The sequence below is a fragment of the Schistocerca serialis genome, chromosome 1, assembly GCF_023864345.2.
Source record: "Schistocerca serialis cubense isolate TAMUIC-IGC-003099 chromosome 1, iqSchSeri2.2, whole genome shotgun sequence".
NCBI lineage: Eukaryota > Metazoa > Arthropoda > Insecta > Orthoptera > Acrididae > Schistocerca > Schistocerca serialis.
In genome coordinates, this window is record NC_064638.1 from 120,954,578 (window position 1) to 120,974,974 (window position 20,397).

Genomic DNA, 20,397 nt, shown 5'->3' on the forward strand with positions numbered 1-20,397 from the left:
CAGAAATTTGCTATTTTATCATTTCCAGGGGCTTTCCAATTGTGAGTAGAATTAATTGCTTGGGTGACTTCATGTTGCAAAATTATCACTTCAGGCATTTGTGGTATCATCTTGTATGCGTGTTTCTGCTTGTATCCACCGTGCATGCCTTTTATGTTGTACCGGGTTTGACCATATGTTGCTCCAGAAGTGTTCCATGTCTGTTATGTTTGGTGGATTGTTTATTTTAATGTGTGTGTTATCTATTGTCTGGTAAAATTTCTTTTGGTTTGTGTTGAATGTTTGGTTTTGTTTCCTTCTATTTTCACTTTTTTTGTATCTTCTGAGTCGTTTGGCGAATGCTTGTAATTTCTGCTTCTTTTCGTCTAATTGCTCTGTCGCTTCTTGTTGTGAGATTTTACCTAAACTTTTTTGTTTTTTTTCCGAGATTTCATTTCTTATAAATTGTGTTAGCTGTCCGATGTCTTTTCTCAGTTTTTCTATTTTGATCTGTAGCCTGTGTTGCCATGCTGGTTTTGTGGGTTTCTTCTGTGTGTTGGTTGGTTCCGATCTCTACCTAGTGTGTATATTTAGTGTAGTGAGTGCTCCTATATAAACCAGTAGTTGTAACTCTTCCATAGTTGTTTTTTCATTTATTTTGTTGTGTATGGTTGTGTTGATAGTTTTTATTGTTGTTTCGACTTGTGGGTTATTTGGTGGTCTATGCAAGAATGGTCTAATGTCTGTATTTGTGTCTTTGTATTCTATATATGTTAGCTGAAATTTTTCTTCTATACCTAACACCTGTGTCACTTTGTGTTCTATTTGTGCTTGTTCTGGTGGCTGACTTAAAATTTCGTTTTCCCCTGATTGTTTAATTGGTGCGTGTTGTTCTTTGTTTGTTTGCTCTGGGATGTTTTGAGTCCATTACTGTATTTTCTTCTTCTTCTTCTTCTTCTTCTTCTTCTGATTGCACATTATTTTGTTCTAGTATTTGTTGTATTTGTTGTTTGATGTTTTCTAATTCTGACTGGGGTATCCTGTTATTTTTTATTATTACACGGATCTGATCAGCTAGTCGTTGTTCTGTTAAAAATTTTAATTCCGGGTATCTGGTAATAAATGTTGTGTATACTTGTGATCTGTATCCAGTTGTGTTGGTTCCTAGGTTTGTTGCTTGGTAATAACAGAACATGAGGTATCGATTAACTTCATCTGACCATCTCATCCTCTGTCTTTGTTTTCCTTCTAGGCTGGTTGCAGGAAGCATATCCTGCAAAACACCTCTATTTGGATTTAAATCATTTTCCAGTTGGCTAGCAGTGTCGTTACCATTGTGGGCGGGCATAGGGTTCAAGCGTCGTCCCCGACCATGACGGCGCTTGTCCGAGGCTTCTTTAGTTCTGTCCTGAACCAAGTAATCACACTGAAAGGGGGGTTAGCCCTATTAGTGGTTTGTTCTTTTCGTCGCCTTTTACGACTGGCAGAACATACCGGAGGCCTATTCTTTTCCCGGGCCTCCACGGGATTTTTTATTATTATTATTATTATTATTATTATTATTTGATTTAAGAGAGCATAAACAGTTGTACCAGAAGACCCAGTTTTGTTTCTGGAGATAGTATGTCTCAAAATTGCTGAAAACTCAGGGGATCACTGTTGATATTTGTGATTTGGGATCAAACAGATGATTATCTCTCTGGAAGTACTGAATTAGTGATCATGAAACTATACCAATGTTTACTGGGAACATGTGCAAACGTACACATAAAATTTTAGCAAAATCCATGATGGTCATGTGGGAACCTCTAGACCACATTGCATGAAATTATCCGTGTTCGAGCTGAGTGGTGATTGTTAACCTTGCACTATTATAAATTATCATGGTGGCAGAAACAACGGAAGTATTTAGTGGGATCAACAAGCACCATGGTGACAACAAAATGGAACAAGGGGATGAATCTAAAGATTCAGGACCTTTAGAAAGTACAGAAGAGTGGGAGAAAACCTTACACACAAAGTAGCACACCTTGCTCAGGGTTGCTTATTGATCAACAATAGGAAGGAACTACTAGTTGTTAACTGGGACTACAGAATCAACTCAGTGCATTAATGGGTTTAATATTGCAAGAGAAAAAAAGAGCAGGAGGCACATCAGCCAAGAGAGAAAAAGAAAAAGAATGAGAAGCAATATGTAGAAAACATCATGAAATACTGTGCCAGAGGAGCTAATGAAGTAGTGGAGGATGAAAGTGGCAGTGAAGTACTGTAACAAAAATATTAAAATTCCACATACTCTTCTTAGAGCATATTTCAGTAAGCAGCTATGCTAGGCCAAAAGTGACTGAGTTTAAAGAAAGTAGTACGACAGGGACCCAAAAACACTTTAGAGTTTGTTCCCTAATTTAGGTATAAGTGGATGAATATGTAGCAGACACTCAGGTGCAATATATTTTTATTTCATGTCTCCAATGTGCCGAGAGTTGTCGGCAACAGTGCCAGTAAAACTGAATGACAATCTGTGCCAGTGCAGAGCAGGGCTGTACCCTGCTAAAACGCAGCAAGCTGCGCCAGAGCCGGACATCAAATCTGTGATGTGCAGGGTGAGCTTGCTCACTCCCCTCCATTGCGGCAAACACTGCTAGCTGGGCTGCACTACCAGTCGTGACTAGGCACATGCATACGGTGATGTGGCTGACCTATGCTGGAGCACTGACCCCATTCAGTGCTTCAAATCAGGTGGCAATATCTGTCAACAAACCCCATACAGAAGAGCACAGTTGGTATGATATGACATGTCTGGCAAATGCATACTTTTACTTGGATAGCACAGCCCAGCAATGATTCAAGAACAATGAAGAAAAGCGCATTAGCTGGGATAAATTCCAGCGGAACTGAAGAAAACATTTTGCGACAATCAACAGCAAGTCCACTTATCAGAACAACCACTGAATAACAGGTCCCAAAGTCATGGATAAGCGTCACAATCATACATACAGAATGTTTTGCCATGTTTGTGAATCCCAACATGAAAGATCCCAACAAAATCTCACAATTGATGATAGGAGTCAGAAGACATGTACCAAACTCTTCTGGTAAATGATATCACAATGACAGAGGAAGTTATCGAGTGGTGACAGCGAATTGAACTCCAACAGAAAAGAGTCACACAAAAGAGGTATGATTGACTGTCAAATGTGATCCCTACAGCAGAAGGGGAAGACCACCATGAGCTTGCCTTTTTCACATCCCAGATAATAAGAGAAGAGAGACAGCTGTGTGTGGCAGCTAACACATCAGGAGGTAATAGAGAATATTGAAGATGAAGTGAATTGATCCTTTGCACCAGTTTCCACAATCAATCAAAATCGCTATGAAGAATGGACTGTCAACTAGGATATAAACTGCCACCACCAAACACCAACCTAGCTTAGAACCAACGCAGTTATAATCAACAACAATAAGTAAAATCGAGGAATCGTGCCAATCTGTTTCCATTGTGGGCACCCTGGGTACATTGCACATTACCACAGAGAAAGATTATGAGTGCTCGACAACTATAATGCCACAAGACGGCAACCATCACAACAGTCCTATTCACATCAGTCAACTGCAGTCAATCATAATCTACTTGCTGACCGGAGTTCATCACTGAACCCTGTAAGAGGCCACTCAACACGCCATACCCATTCCCTATTACAGAATTCAAGAAAACTAAAAAAGTTGGCCATCTATGGAGGTGACATTGCCACAGACAAAAATCTTCCATGGATGAGTTACCAAGATGACAGGAAATCTCGTTGACATTATCTTCGGCCAAGTCATCAAGGCTCTAGGCGAGTCACAGGCGTCTGTTCCTGTAATACCTAATGTTTATTGTCACTAAGGAAAACTATGTTCCAATATACAAAAGTGATTGTACTGGAGTTGCAAATGAGGAATATGTCCAGGTGACAGGAACATGTATTTCAAGAATAACTATCAGTGACAGAACACAGCCACTTGAATTTGTCATTTTAACATAATATAGTGATGATGTTATCTCGTATGTGACTTCTTGCAGGCATCGAAAGCAGTCAGACTGTGGAAGATCACAGTTCCAGACTGATGAAGCTATTCCAGTAAGCACAATAACAAAGATTGGTTTGTGCTGTTGTTTACCACTGAAGGTGGTATTATCCTATCATCATCATCATCATCATCATCATCATCATCGTCCTTGTCATCGTCATCAAGACGAATTCCAGTTGCCAGTCAAGATGCACAGTTGAACTGGGAATCTTCTGTCAAGTTAAAAACAGCTACTCTGGCTCTCAAAGAAATCTACATACCAACTAGGATCGTAAGCATTGTGGATGGTCATGGAAATCTTTTCATCACTAACTGTCACTAGCAGCAACCACTCATCCCTACAATTATGTGCAGAGGGACATCTGTACCCATCCAGAAAGGACAGCATAGTGTCATCAATGAAGAACTGTGCTCTGCTACCGCAACAAACAATGTAGAGGAGGAAACTACAGTAGAACTGCCAATAGGACCTGATTGACTGAGGAACAATGTCAGCGAGTAACAGCCATTCTGCATCAATGTTTCCAGATCTGAAGTGAAGAAACGACACACTAAGTGGCACACGATAAAATGCCTTGTCAACACTGGGGATCATCCACAAATTAGGCAGTGCTCATATAGTGTGTTGCTGGCTGAATGACAGATAATCCAGGAGGAAGTAGAGAAGATGTTGCAAGATGACATGATTGAAACTTCAGAGTGTCAATGGTCCTCTCTGTCAGTCCTCCTGAAGAAAAAGCATGACAAGCCATTTTTGCATTAACTGCCAAAGGCTGAACAAAATCGTTAAGAAAGCTGTCTTGTCCATTGCTGAGCAATGATGATCATGGACTGCTTGGAAGGAGTATTTCTCAACTATGAACATACAGGCAGGCTACTGGAAAGATGAGGCTGACAGAGAAAAAGAAAGCCTTCATTACTCCTGATGGTCTCCAAGTTTAAAGTTATGCCATTTTGGATATGTAACATTCCAGCCGTTTTGAAGGTATGATGGACAGTCTGCCTTTCTTTGCTGTCTGGATGACATTATTGTTTTTTCAATGACAAGCAAGTTAAAGTATTTCAGAACGCAGGTCCTCCAGCTGAGTCCAGAACAGTGCCTCTGTCACCCAAGAAATAAAAATCTTGTGGCATCAAGTGAATAGTGTTGGAGTCTGTCCTGATCAGGAGAAAATTAGAGCAATCACAGATTTTCTGACTGCTCAACACATTTGTGATGTGAGAAGTTCTCTCATAATGTGCTTCTACAACTGGCAATTCATAAAGAACTTCTGTACTAAGACCATTCACTTTCAAGAACTACTGCAGGGAAATGCCTAATTTTTCTGGAACGAGTTGCAATGAAAGTAGTCTTTCACTGTCCTTATGGAGACACTATCATCATCTCCAGTCTAGGATTGGAGGACAAGAATGTCTACACAGTACTTCACACTGATTCTAATGGTTTTGGGATAGAGGTAGTTCTAGCACAAATTCCAGAGTGCTCTCCAAGTTCAAGAGGAGCACTGAAAGAGTGTCCGAGTTGTTTGGGCTGAAAAGTTCATCCACATTTGTTTGGCAAACCATTCACAGCTGTGATGGCTCACCATTCCCTATGCTGGTTGAACAGCCTCTAGGACTCATTGGTTCAGCTGGCAAGATGGGCACTGAGACTTCAGCAGTATTTCATCACAATGGAATACAAAAATAGATGCAAAGAAAAGGATACTGACTGCCTATCAAGGAATCCTTTGGCGGAACACAACAGCGTGAACGAAATTTCAGTCATCATTGCATTAAGTGAAACTGCTGCTGACCAGCTGGTAAGATCCAGCATTGCTTAAAACCACAGAAGCCTTGAAGAATGAGGAACTGACCAAAGGAAGATTCCAATTAATAAAGGGAACGTTAAATAAGAGCAACTATCATCCAATGGTCAGGAATGGTTGCTCGTCATCCTAGCTCATCTGCAGCCAGCAGCCATGAAGTATTTCCTAGACAATTCAACATCTGATCACTTGGGATTTGTGAAGATTCAAGATTGAAATAGGTATCACTGGCCAGGTCTCTACCGATCCACTGTAACAAATGTCGATGATGGAAGCATATGCTGCAATTACCTTTGAGGCATCCAGTACCAAACCCACTTGCAGCAGCACTGTTCCACCAAATTGGAATTGACATCTAAGAGGGTTCGTGAAGTCAACAAACTTTAATTGATGGATAATGGTCTGCACTGAGGGGCAAGAGGGGGGACAATGTATATTGGTAGCATTGCTTGAAGCTAAAAATGTGATCAAACTAATTTGATCCCATTATTGTAATACTTACAGAGTAAAGCAGCATTATCATCCACCGATTTGCAGAATTGACATGATGTGAAATAATCATTGCACACAAGTTACTTCATATATGAATAAACTAAGGTAAATTACCGAGTTCTCATTTGCAGTCATCAGACTATGTATTGATGATACTATTAATGTGTGTTATTAAAAATAAATTTCAGTCCCATGCAAATACAAACAAATATCATCAACATACAATGCTGGTGTGATTGTTTGGTTGATCGGTCTGCAGCTATTTCTATTTTTTAGGTCTTGTTCTGGTTTTGGTATAGTTATTGTGATATCCTCTCTCCATTGGGATGGAAATTCACCGTCTTGCCACATCTTGTTAAAAAAATTTGAGGCAGTTTCTACTACTGGCACCAAGACATTTAAGCATTTGATTATGGGTGCTATCTGGCCCTGGGGATTTACACCAGTATTTAGTTCCCATGCTGTAAATGGCGCTTTGTAGGTCACCATGTCCATTGAGATGAAAGATATGGCGTTACATACCATTAAAAGGTGACGCTGGGCAAAAGTACAATGATAATTCTAAGATGTCGACATATCTGCACATTACACCTGTGGTTTAGGGGTAGCATCTTTGAATAGTAATCAAAACATCCTCAGTCCTGGGTTCGACACCCACCCCCACTTGAATTTTGATTGATAATCAGCACTGGCAGCCAAAGACTTCCAGCCTAAGAAGTCTCCCTCATTTTGTCAACAGCACTGTCAAAGAGGACGGAGGAATGGACAGAGGTTCAGGGAACTCTTGTCCTTGGGGTGTGGAACTGCCCCTAAATGCGGAAGAGTCAGCAATGATAAACAGCATGAGGATGCAGAAGGCAATGGAAACCACTGCATTAAATACACAATGTGTATCCACAGGACATGTGGCCTGTAAGTAAAAAAGTGTCATGATTATCTCTCCACTGGCAAAAGATTCTGGAATAGTCCCCCATTCTGACCTCCAAAAGGGCCTGCCAATGGGGAGTTGACCATGAGAAAAGGACTGAATAACAAATGGAAGAATAACGTTCTACGGGTCAGGATGTGGAATGTCAGAAGCTTGAACGTGGTAGGAAAGGTAGAATATCTGAAAAGGGAAATACAAAGGCTCAGTCTACATACAGTAGGGGTCAGTGAGGTGAAATGGACAGAAGACAAGGATTTTTGGTCAGATGGGTACAGGGGAATATCAACAGTAGCGGAAAATGGTATAACGGGAGTAGGATCCATTATGAATAGGAGGGTAGGGCACAGACTGAGTTACTGTGAACAGTTCAGAGATAGGGTCATTTTCATCAGAATCGACAGCAAACTAACACTGACAATAATAGTTTAGGTACACACGCTGACGTCAGAAGCTGAAGATGAAGAAATGGAGAAAATCTATGAGGATATTGAGAAGGTCATACTGTACATGAAGGGAGACAAAAAAAAAATTAACAGTCATGGGGGACTGGAATGCAGTTATAGGGGAAGGAGTAGAAGAAAAGGTTACAGCAGAATATGGGCTTGGGACACAGAATGAGAGAGAAGAAAGACTAAATGAGTTCTGTAATAAATCTCAGCTAGTAATAGCGAATACTCTCTTCAAGAATCACAACAGGAGGTGGTATACTTGGAAAAGGCTGAGTGATACGGGAAGATTTCAGTTAGATTACATCATGGTCACACAGAAATTCCAAAATCAGATACTGGATTGTAAGGCGTATCCAGGAGCAAATGTAGACTCAGCTCACATGCAAAGAAGTGGGATATGGAAGTACTAAGAAATGACAAGATACACTAAGTTCTCTAAGGCTATAGATACAGCAATAAGGAATAGCTCAGTAGGCAACACTGTTGAAGAGAAGTGGACACCTCTGAAAAGTGCAATCACAGAAGTTGGAAAGAAAAACATATGTACAAAGAAAGTAACTGTGAAGAAACCATGGGTAACAGAAGAAATACTTTAGCTGAGCAATGAAAGGAAGAACAAAAATGTTCAGGGAAATTCAGGAACACAGAATACAATTTGTTGAGGAATGAAAAACAGGAAATGCAGGGAAGCTAAGACGAAATGGCTGTATGAAAAATGTGAAGAAATTGAAAAAGAAATGATTGTCTGGAGGACTGACTCAGCATATAGGAAAGTCGAAACAACCTTCTGTGAAATTACAAGCAAGGGTGGTAACTTTAAGAGTGCAACGGGAAAGCCATCATTAAATTCAGAGGAGAGAGCGGATAGATGGAAACAGTAACTTGAAGGCCTCTATGAGGGAGAAGATCTGTCTGACGTGGCAGAAGAAACAGGATACCATTTAGAGAAGATAGGGGATTGAATATTAGAATGATAATTTAAGAGAGCTTCGGAGGACTTAAGAACAAATAAGGCAGAAGGGATGGATAACATTCCCTCAGAATTTCTGAAGTCATTGGAGGAAATGGAAACAAAATGACCATTCACACAGGTGTCTAGAATGTACGAGTCAGATGACATACCATCAAATATCTCCCACACAATTCCGAAGACTGTAAGAGCTGACAGGCGTGAGGATTATCACACAATCAGCTTGACAGCTAATTGATCGAAGGTGCTGACAAGAATAATATACAGAAGAACAGAGAAGAAAATTGAGGATTGTTAGATGATCAGTTTGGCTTTAGGAAAGGTAAAGGCACCAGAGAGGCAATTCTGACATTGAAGTTGATAACAGAAGCACGACTAACGAAAAATCAAGACATGTCCATAGGATTTGTCAACCTGGAAAAAGCATTCGAAAATGTATTATGGTACAAGATGTTCGAAATTCTGAGAAAAACAGGGGTAAGCTATAGGAAGAGTGAGGTAATATACAATATGTACAACAGCCATGAGATAATAGTAAGAGTGGATGACCAGGAACAAAGTGCTCGGATTAAAAAGGGTGTAAGATGGGGATGTAGTCTTTCACCCCTACTGTTGAATCTGTACATCAAAGAAGCAATGAAGGAAATAAAAGAAAGGTTCAGGAGAGGAATTAAAATTCAAGGTGAATGGATATCTAGGATACAACTGGCTGATGACATTGCTATCTTGAGTGAAAGTGAAGAAGAATTACGGTATCTGCTGAATGGAATGAACAGTCTAATAAGTACAGAAAAATTAAGAAGTAGCAGAAAGAGAACAACAAGAAACGTGACATCAGGATTGACAGTCATGAATTAGACGAAGTTAAAAAATTCTGCTACCTAGACAGCAAAATAACCAATGACAGATGAAGCAAGGAGAACATCAAAAACAGACTAGCAGAGACAAAAAGGGCATGCCTGGCCAAAAAGGGCATTCCTGGCCAGAAGAAGTCTACTAGTATCAAACATAGGCCTTAATTTGAGGAAGAAATTTCTGAGAATGTATGTTTGGAGCACAGCATTTATGGTAGTGAAACATGGACTGTGGGGAAAACCAGGAAAATTAGGGGGACTGATAGCGTAAAGTACGAGGAGGTTCTGCACAGAATCAGAGAGAAAGGACTATGTGGAAAACACTGACAAGGAGAAGGAACAGGATGATAGTAGATCTGTTAAGACATCATTCATGCTACTGGAGGGAGCTGGACCAGGCAAAAACTGTAGAGGAACACAGAGATTTGAATAAATCCAGCAAATAGTTAAGGGGATAGATTGCAAGTGCTACTCTGAGATGAGGCGGCTGGCACAGGCGAGGAATTCCTGGCAGGCCACATCAAACCAGTCAGAAGACTGAGGAAAAAAAACTGCTAAAAGTTCAGCAATGTCAGAGGAACTGGTGTTAATTTCAGTATTCCCTGGATACTATCAGTGGTTTGAAATCCACAAATCTGCAGTAACTTGGACCACACTTGTGAAACTGCGGTATGTACTGTCACTGAAGAAACATGTAGTTCCCAGCATTCTTTCATCTTTGATTTTACGTATGTTCTTTTGCCCTTGGTGTTTAAAATAAATCTAAATGTTTTGTAGAGGGGTGGTACCAATGTGGAAGCCCACTGCACTGAACATCAATGCCACACTTGCCTTTTGCAGCCAAGTAAGTCTGCTGTTGCCAAACTTTGCACCTCAAGCAGCTATTTAATGGAGTATGTCCACAGCAACATCTCTCTGGACTCTACTGTCAACGAATCCATGGAAATATGCACGACGGCAAATCTGGCGACCATGGTAGTGGCTACCATCTGGTAATGAGTGGAATCCTGTCACATCCACAATTTGCTCGAAACTACAAATGCACAGATGGCTGTGGCGAGCAGCTATGCTTACGACAGCCAAGTTCCATGTTACACCAGTGAGGGCATTGCCACTGGTTAATGTAGTGCGGCTGTCAACTTTATTTTGATGCATGCAAGGAATTCCCACAGTACACTATATATTGTGGAACAGAAGACATCTTTGTCTGTCTCATATGGCACACGTAAAGGTGACTGAAAGGGGTCCAGTTGAAATATTGTCAGGAATTGTATTCCGTATAGTTTACACAAAAAATTTGTTCGTAAAGTCAACCTCTGTGTAGTGATCTAATGAAATTTACACATTTTGGGTCTGCCGTGTCGCGGGATGATGTGTGTCCAAAACATAAGCATCAAAAAACTCTTCTGGGATGACACTACCTTCAAAACCTAAGACGAAAGCACCAGTAACTATTCTGTTATCTTTTGAACCTTTCTGTACCAGACAGACAAAATTTATTTCTCACCTTTTTAGATTAGCCCATAGCTCCTCTCCTGTATGGAGTTTACGATCTTTCTAAAAAGTAACTCCCTGTACCATATTCACTCAAAGTTTTATGTGGAGTAATACTCACTGGTATGTCTGCAGCACTTGAGATTGTGCAGCACAGGAGGCTTTAATCATTACGACCCATTTCACTTTTTTTTTTTACAATTCGTCTACTTCTCCAAATAATGGTTTCATTACTGAAAAAGTATTGCCATCTACATCCATCTCTTCTAGCACAGCTCGAGGTATTGAATAAACTGTTTCATTACCAGTCTTATGGCTTGTCTGTCTTCCCATAGGGTAGCCAGGGTAGGGAAGGCAGTTGGATTGTTACCTGCTTTGAAATTCTGATACATATCTGTTGAGATAGCCAGATCAGAACAGCCATTGTATTGCTTTAGAATGATGTGTTTCATATGTCAAATGACTATGGAGATGCCACTTATTCGGATCAAGGTTTCTCCTCATAGGCATCAGCTAACCACAGGAAACATTATTCAGCACGATAGTGATTGCCAGAAATCCTGATATCCTAAGACAAAGGGCATCTACTCTGTGGCAAGTCTGGGGAGCTAGCAGCTCAGGCATTGAAAGTGTGATCCTTCAGCCATTATGAGGTAAGGTGTGCTCTATTGAAAAAATAAACAACAACCGCCACCTTGTCAGACTGGCTACTACGTCGGCTTTTAAGTGCACGAGTTTACACAGTGATTGTGCGCAAATGATCTTCAACAATGTAGCATTATTCTCCAGTCAGTACACAATAAAATAAAAAATAAAAAAAATTGTAGGTCAAACCCAAAAGGGGACCAAAAATTACTTCAGCCAGAAAATTATGTAAAATAAATGGATACAGGTATAAATGAATGAAAGTGGTACCCAGAAACATCAAAAACAGCTACCATGGGGTAGAAGTAAGAGAAAGTGTAGGCAGTCTTTTTAATAGATCTGTTACATTTCCAAAGTGTACTGCCAATAAAACACAGTCTTTGGTTAGCTTTCCCCACAACAATTTCTGTGTGTTCCTTCCAATTTAAGTTGTTTGTAATTGTAATTGCTTGATATTTAGTCGAATTTACAGCATTTAGATTTGACTGATTCATCATATACCCGAAGTTAAATGGATTCCTTTTAGCGCTCAGATGGCCTCACACTTTTCGTTATTTAGGGTCAATTGCCAATTTTCGAACCATACATATATCTTTCCTAAATCATTTTGCAATTTGTTTTGATCTTCTGGTGACTTTACTAATCGATAAATGACAGTATCATCTGCAAACAACATAAGACGGCTGCTCAGATTGTCTCCGAAATCTGTTTGTATAGATAAGGAACAGCAAAGGGCCTATAACACAACCTTGGGGAAAGCCAGAAGTCTCTTCTGTTTTACTCTATGACTTTCCATCAATTACTATGAACTGTGACCTCTCTCACAGGAAACCACAAATCCAGTTACATAACTGGGACCATATTCTATAGGCTCACAATTTCACTACAAGCCACTTGTGTGGTACAGTGTCAAAAGTCTTCCAGAAATCCAGAAATACGGAATCAATTTGAAATCGCTTGTCGATAACACTCAACACTGTGTGACTAAAAAGCTAGTTGTGTTTCACAAGCATGATGTTTCCTTCAAGATAATTTGTAATGTTCGAACGTAACATGTTCCAAAATCCTGCTGCATATTGATGTTAATGATAAGGGCCTGTAATTTAGTGGATTACTCCTATTACCTTTCTTGAATATTGGTGTGACCTGTGCAGCTTTCCAGTCTTTGGGTACAGATCTTCGGTCGAGCAAACAGTTGTATGTGACTTAAGTATGGAGCTATTGCATCAGCATCTGAAAGGAACCTAATTGATATTCAGCCTGGACCAGAAGACTTGCTTTTTATTAGGTGATTTAAGTTGCTTCACTACTCCGAGGATATTTACTTCTATGTTACGCATGTTGGCAGCTGTTCTTGATTTGAATTCTGGAATATTTACTTTTATTGTGAAGACATTTTGGAAGGCTGTGTTTAGCTACTCTGCTTTGGCAGCACTGTTTTCAATAGTATCTCTGTTGCTATCATATAGATAAGGCATTGATTGTGTCTTGCCGCTAGCATACTTCACATATGACCAGAATCTCTCTGGATTTTCTGCCAGGTTTCGAGATTGTTACACTGTGGAAACTATTACAAGCATCTCGCATTGAAGTCCACACTAAATTTCGAGCTTCTGTAAAAGATTGCCAATCTTGGAGATTTTGCATCTTTTTAAATTTGGCTTTTTTTTTTTTTCATTGTATCTGCAACAGTGTTCTTACCCTTTTGTGTACCAAGGAGGATCAGCTCCATCACTTGTCAATTTATTTGGTACAAATCTCTCAATTACTGCCAATACTATTTCTTTGAATTCAAGCCACATTTGGTCTGCACCTACATTGTTAATTTGGAAGGACTGGAGATTGCCTCTCAGGATAGCGTCGAGTGAATTTTTATCTGCTTTCTTGGAAAGATATACTTTTTGCTTGTTTTTGGAGGATTTGGGGTTACAATATTCAATCTCGCTATGACAACCCCGTGTTCACAGATCCCTGTATCTGTTTTGCTTGCTAATGACTTTTACCCTAACAGCTGTTTAACTCCTCAGCATTTACAGACTTATTGGTTGAGGGACTTTTATAGCAGTTGTAACCACTCTCATCATTTGAGAAGTTAACTTTTTTCATCAGCATGCTACATGGTGGTCACTGAAGTATTCCCAGCACTTGTGCTTTTATAAGACTGCAGGATCACAGCTCAGGAACTCCCGATTCACCAAACTATTTCAGACATTGAAGACTGAGCAATCCAATGAGCTTCACATTTAGAACGACATAGAAGTCTTTGGTAGCTAACTGGATGCTTTGGATGTAGTGAGCATTTCTATCCAAAAGAGAGAGCCTTTATATGGAGTAGAATAGTTTCTTTTTTTGTGCGGCTACAGTGAAACTGTCACAAAAAAAAAAAAAAAAAAAAAAAAAATCACAGTGAACACATTTTTACATTCAACATTACAGCCTGTTACAGATAGTAAATCTTATAATGTATGTCACCTTAAACAATCCCTTTCCCTTACATCCTGTCAAGCTTGACATTGCCTTTACAGTGTCTATTCACATATTCATTAACCGTCATCCAAGAGGTCTTAAATGAGGCACATATTGAAACTTCCTGGCAGATATAAACTATGTATCTGACAACAACTAAAACCTGGGACCTTGCCTTTCAGGTGCAAGTGCTCTACTGAGTAATCTATCCAAGCACGACTCTTGACCTGCAAAGGCATAAGGCAAAGGCCCCAGTTCCAGTCCAGCATACATTTTAATCTACCAGGAAATTTAAATTGTTGCACACTCCATTGCAGAAAAGAGTCATTCTGGAGGTATGTACAGTTTTTCTGACAATTTCTAAGATCCAACTATGTCTCAAGAAATGAATTCTGCAGCTCTGACTTCAATGTACAATAAAATTTCTGTAAACAGAGTACTGCTCATTTTAAATGCTGTGTTCTAGTAAAACCTACCTTGGGTTTTGGACCCGGTCGTTGTCTTTCATTAGCCACTCTACCACGGCCTCGTGGAGCCTTTCGAACTGGGGACACTGACGCTGCCTGCCTTCCCCTTCCACCTCCGGCAGGTGGTCTGCCACGTTTGCGGCCCCGCACAGCACGTGGTCTGTCAGGAGTCCACTCGTCAAGATCATCATTTGGACGTTTCCTCGGCCGTCCACGTCTCCGCCCACGTGTTGATGTCTGGCGTCCTCGAAATGTGTCTCTCACTTCATCAATACGAGCTTGTACAAATGTCATCCTCTGCTGCTGTAGATATAAAGAAAGAAACAATTATATATCAGCTTTAATACATGAGACTGAGTTTCAATTTATATTAAGCACTAGCACTCAGAAATTCAGATCATCTATGTCAGGCTTGCCATGGAAATGGGAGTGTGAGTGTGTGTGTTACTAATGCTGGAAAAAGATCTAATGCTCAAAAGCTAGTGTGAATGTCATCTTTTGTTGTGTGTTACCTTGCTCCATGCATCAATCTGCTGTAGGTGAGTGGTTGCCTTTCCCTTATTTTGTGTGTTATAAATGGTGTGGCTACAAATTTCACACAAAGTCGCAGTGAAGAGAGATGTCAGTTTCTTTAACTTTCACATTTTTGAAATGTCTCTTCAGAAGCTTAAGAAGGAATAATTAAAAAACACCCATCTGTGAGCCTGAATAAATGAAGATGTATACAGTGTGCACACCTAACTGACCAATTAGTGTGTTTCAAGGATCCAATGAATAAAGCTCAAATCCACTAATAGGGAGCTGTGGAGGAAAGAAAGAATGAGAAGGGAGTAAGCTCCACCTACCTTTTCTTGTAATATTACCAATGAGTTAAAACAATATAGGCAATGAATCGTTAAATGTTTCACATAGTTAAAACTTTAAAGTGCTGTGTAGAGTAATAAATATGCTAAATAATATCTACTGTTGCCTGATAACCAGCTGTTGCCACAACAGAACAGGAGTGCAAGAAGAAATGGTTAACAACTGTGGTGCTGTCAGTCATATGATGAATTTTTGTCCGAATATAAAAATTGGTGGGTGATGTGACATGTTTGTCTCAAGTACTTTAATTTCGACTGACTGACAACTAAGGGGTCAATGTGTCAACAGAAAGTGCAGACCAAATATATTTATTACACTCACAGTTCCTAAGGACATAATATGTTTAAAAAAAAAAAATGTTTCTTTATCATTCAATTAGCCTATGTGCCAATATCATCACCACAATTGCTTTTAAAAAAAAAGCACACACACACACACACACACACACACACACACACACACACACACACACACTGACTGGGTCTCTTACAGCCAGCTAAATTCAGAAAAAAAGAAGGCTTAAAAGCACAAACAATACATACTTAAATCTTTTACTGTACTATGTTAGAGAAGTTGCAATATGTTAAAGCATTCAACATTGGTAATTGAGTATGGTTATTATCTGCAATGAGTATTTCAGCCACAGATCACACCAACAGAATCACTCTCGGTTCTGACTTTTTACAAAGTCTTCACATCATGATTAAACAGAAAAAAATGGGGGATAGTAAACTACTTCATCTCCCTCTGCCTTTCACAGGTTAGGCCTATCAACCTGTTCTGGCCTCCGTTTCGTCTTTTAATTGGCCATTCTCTATCCCTCTTTCCTTTAGGTTTGTATTTTAAGGCTGTCTTTGGAATCCTTGTTGCTTTCATCTCTTCCAGATGTTGCCTCCAATTTTTTATGTTGTTCTATTTTGTTATTCACTGCAAATATATCAAATTCTTGTCTAATGTTTCCATCATGAATCCTGTCCAACATGTGCAACCTCTTACTGCTCAAAAATTTCACAGCCACCCAAACATTCCTAAAATTTTTCCTCCTCATACTAAAAACTAAGTTACAAATTTAACTTCTATATACACTTGAATATGTCACACATCAACTTGTCAACTGAACAGGCGCACAAAGGCACTCACAACGCAAACATGTCTGCACTCTGATTGTTGAAACTGAAGGCTACCGTTAACTACATAACTAACAGCAACCAGAAATTTGAAAATATTTAGAACATAAAACAGAGAGAGTCTAAGCTAGGCATGCACTAGAAGCAGGTTACATGATGCTCGCTCACACATAGGATCCTTTAGTAACGAACTAGTAGCTAGCAGTTGGTAGTGTACACTAAAGGGTTTCAGTCTCATTCTTTAGTGTCCAGTTGCGAGACAGCCAGCTATCAGTATGCAAATCGAGATTACGCCTGCAGATGAAGGATCACGTATCCTGCTTCTAGTGCTCGCCCAGTTATACAGGTAAGTGTTTACGTACTATTCTGAATATTTCTAACTTTGAACCAGTTAGTTAAGACTTTGTTGGCTACTGATACACTCTTAACCGTGGGCACCAATTTCAAAAATTTTAGCGCTGTTGTGTGTACACTGTGGGCGCTTCTCCAGACTTGGTCAGTTGATAAGTTACTATGTGACAATTCATGTATATCTAGTTCTTTATTAAAGTTACTTTGATTTATAATTTAGTTTCGAAGTGTTTTCCTATCTTCTTTTTGAAAAGATTATGTAGTGATGACTTTGAAGAAAGAAAGAACTGATAATGATACTATTTTGTGTGAGGAGACTAAAACACTTAATTAAAATAAAGTACAACCATTTGGCTTGGTTGTGGTGATAGATTGATTGGTAACACAGCCCAATGTCTATGTTAGACTGAAATTTGACAATTTGAATTATCAAAGGCAAGAATGTTTATATCCTTGCTATATTGAAATATGTAAGGTGAGTCCAGTACATAATTTTTACCTATATTTGACACTTATGTAGGACATAAGACAGTTATACACAGATAATATCACACAACGAGCACCTCTCTCACAGATCTTCAGTCTGTAAAAAAAAAAGAAGATGGTGTGGTATCAAACTATACATTAACTGCAATTAATATGTTCACAACTACATCCCTCAGTTCCTTGAATTTTAATGCAGTTATAAATATGTTAGAGAAGACTCTGTAATGGGAAGCACAAAATTTACAGGGACATTAATTAGAATATCTTCATTACCACTGCAAAAACATTCATAATACTGCACACACTGTACAAGAAAAATAACATGTATTCCTAATTGGTGAGATAAAAAGAAAGGAGTCAGATTAAACAATTTCATAGGAGAACACACAATTTCAAAGTGTAACATGGTAACACCAAACAAATTCTCCATTGTAGGTCTGTCTTCACTGTATGCAACAATGGTACCATTTCATGGTCTGTCATCAACATCCAGTTAAGAGAGAGAGAGAGAAAAATATATACAATTTTTACCTCGACCATCTCTGCGTGATCATCATCTGACTCAAAGATGGTTATGCTATCTTCATAGCACAATGGCTCCTGTAAATTTAATACAAGTGTGACATAAGGTGGTTATGCTTTTTCGCATCATTGTACAGATGATGGGAACAAATCTTAGTTGTATTAATAACTTTGAAGGTTTCGATACCAAAAGCACTTACATTATTAATATTATCTGTCCTCTGTAGTCTGCCATATGATGTGGGGCCTCTCTCCAGAGTAAACAAAGTGGGCACAGCAGTAGGTTTTAGTCTCCTGTAACCATCTGCTCGATGGTTTTCAAACTGATTGTCATCGAAGTGAACCTAAAATAATTTCGTTAAATGAAAACACGACAGGGATCACAACACAAATTTGCGATTTGTACACAAACAATCTTGCAGAGCTAGGTCATAAATTTAATAAGAACTTTCTTTTCTGGTCTTACGTGGAAAATTACTCTTTGTTATAACTAAACTACATGAAAGTCTACGCAAAATAAATAGCATCAACAGAGATTTTAAGGTACCATTACGTATGGAGTCGCTCTTGTATGCTCCAGCTGACTTTCATGTTACAGGTCTTTAAAAGTGTAGTTACGGTATAAGGCATGTCCAACAATACTTGTCATGTCATCGCTGGGTATTTTGCAATCATTAAAGGTAGAAATAAACTGCACTTTATTTCCTAATAAACACGTATGATGTGCCGAGTTATCGTATTAGAAGCAGCAAAGCCTGAGTTATGAAACTCTCTTCGTTTCAAGCACTCCTTAATACTGAAGGACTCTTAACCTACAATCCGCACACTTTCAAAACAATCCATCACATCGACGACAGTACCTTCGAGTTATTACAAACCTTCCCATACCTCACATAAACACGAAACTGGCGTCGGCAGCCAGTTGAATCGACCACAGTTTCTTAACCATTTCGTTAAATTAATGGGATCTTTTGGAAATCTATAAAATTTGAAACCTTGAGTTGAATTATTTGTACAGTGAGCTTCTGACCAACTGACCATTTCATATTAGTTTTTGCTTGATATTTATGAAGACTTTTACAATTTACGAATCATCAGTTACAATCTTTGGACGAAGTAAATAACACAATTTGGAGCAAAATGAGTCTTTGTTTCCCAAATTTTATGAATTTTCATAAGTTCTTATCCTATCTAGAAACAAGTCACTCTAGCCTTTGCTTCAGTAGGTCACTAGGTGTATTTTCTTTTAACCGTAGAAAAAAAATTGGATATACTAACAAAATGGCTTCCAACCATCATTACCTCGTACTGCATTTACCTCGGTTATCGTAACGTTGGCAATATCGGTTGAATTGAAACTCACAAATAAAATTTTCAGAAGGCAGTGGTGTTCCGAAGAAAGTAGTGTGTGTTTTGTAACGAAGAATCCATTATTTTCTGCGTATCAACGAAGTACATATTACACACGATTACAATAAAGCATACTACGGACCTGTAGCATACATCCTGCTGTTGATTTGTGTGGCTGTTCGGCTTTAAAGGAGCTGAAGTATGGAATTGTGACAGTGGTGGGAACATTTATGCTTTTTCTTTGGTGACACCTCGTACAGTAGTAGTTAGTTGTTTTTCATCATTGATCTATCTTACGAATTATCATGGAATAATTAGTTGTTTGATAATCTGTGTTCCTGGCAATATGATGTGTTTCAATTTAATCGAGCACAAGTCAACTTTATAATCCCTTAAAGGACTGACTGGAGTCTGTATCCAGTAGGTAATGTGTCCAGGAGATCAGAGAAGTTAACAGATGTATAATGTAATATATGCACAGAAACTGATAGACCAAGATTGCAAGGATCGCCGTGGCATAAACTGTCGCTACGGTACTTATACTCACGAGTTGTCGTATTTCGCGTGTATTCGATATGTTGCTATGATACTTTTGGGGGAAAAAAATTAAAGATTTATTAGGTGAACGCATCTAAGGTGGTTTTGGGTGAACAATCACTGTTCAATTTTGAAACGTTGGATCATGGCTGAACTACAGAGACTAGAAATTTACAACCAAAATGTGCGATACCTAAAACATTAATGTCTATAGGAAATAATTACTGGCGGTGATGAAGATCCGAAGACTGTACAGAGACCATTATCCAAAATATACATTTAACTGCAAATTCATCTGCATGTCTAAAACTTTGTGGAGTAACCGCTGCTGAGGGAAAATTACGCTCTGCATTCAAAAATAAGATTTTATCTAGTTGTATTCGGCTGCTGCAATGCTTAATGAATGTACGATTGACTTTTGAGAAATATATGGAAGAGTATTCGCCAAAAATTATACCATATGCTCAACAAATTCGAAGTACTGGTGGATGTCGGTGCAAGTAGGTGTTAGCTGTCCGCACAACTGTAATCCGCGTT

General features: G+C 39.1%; 1 protein-coding gene across 7 annotated transcripts in view; it reads right to left on the reverse strand.

Moving 5' to 3' along the window:
• The window catches only part of LOC126463726 (uncharacterized), a 56,708-nt gene extending 37,399 nt beyond the window's left edge, over positions 1-19,309 (reverse strand). Inside the window, exons 1-4 of one of the 7 annotated variants that reach the window (XM_050096183.1) lie at positions 19,276-19,309; positions 18,174-18,317; positions 17,983-18,051; positions 14,633-14,926 (exon numbers count right to left, since the gene is read on the reverse strand). In XM_050096183.1, coding sequence (XP_049952140.1) covers positions 14,633-14,926; positions 17,983-18,051; positions 18,174-18,317; positions 19,276-19,287 — 519 coding nt within the window. In that variant the 5' untranslated portion in view covers positions 19,288-19,309. Of the gene's footprint in view, positions 1-14,632; positions 14,927-17,982; positions 18,052-18,173; positions 18,318-18,520; positions 18,843-19,011; positions 19,163-19,251 lie in introns of those variants that run through there. The other 6 variants (XM_050096182.1, XM_050096181.1, XM_050096186.1 and 3 more) reach the window with 6 other exon arrangements.
• Between the last annotated feature and the right edge of the window lie 1,088 nt (positions 19,310-20,397).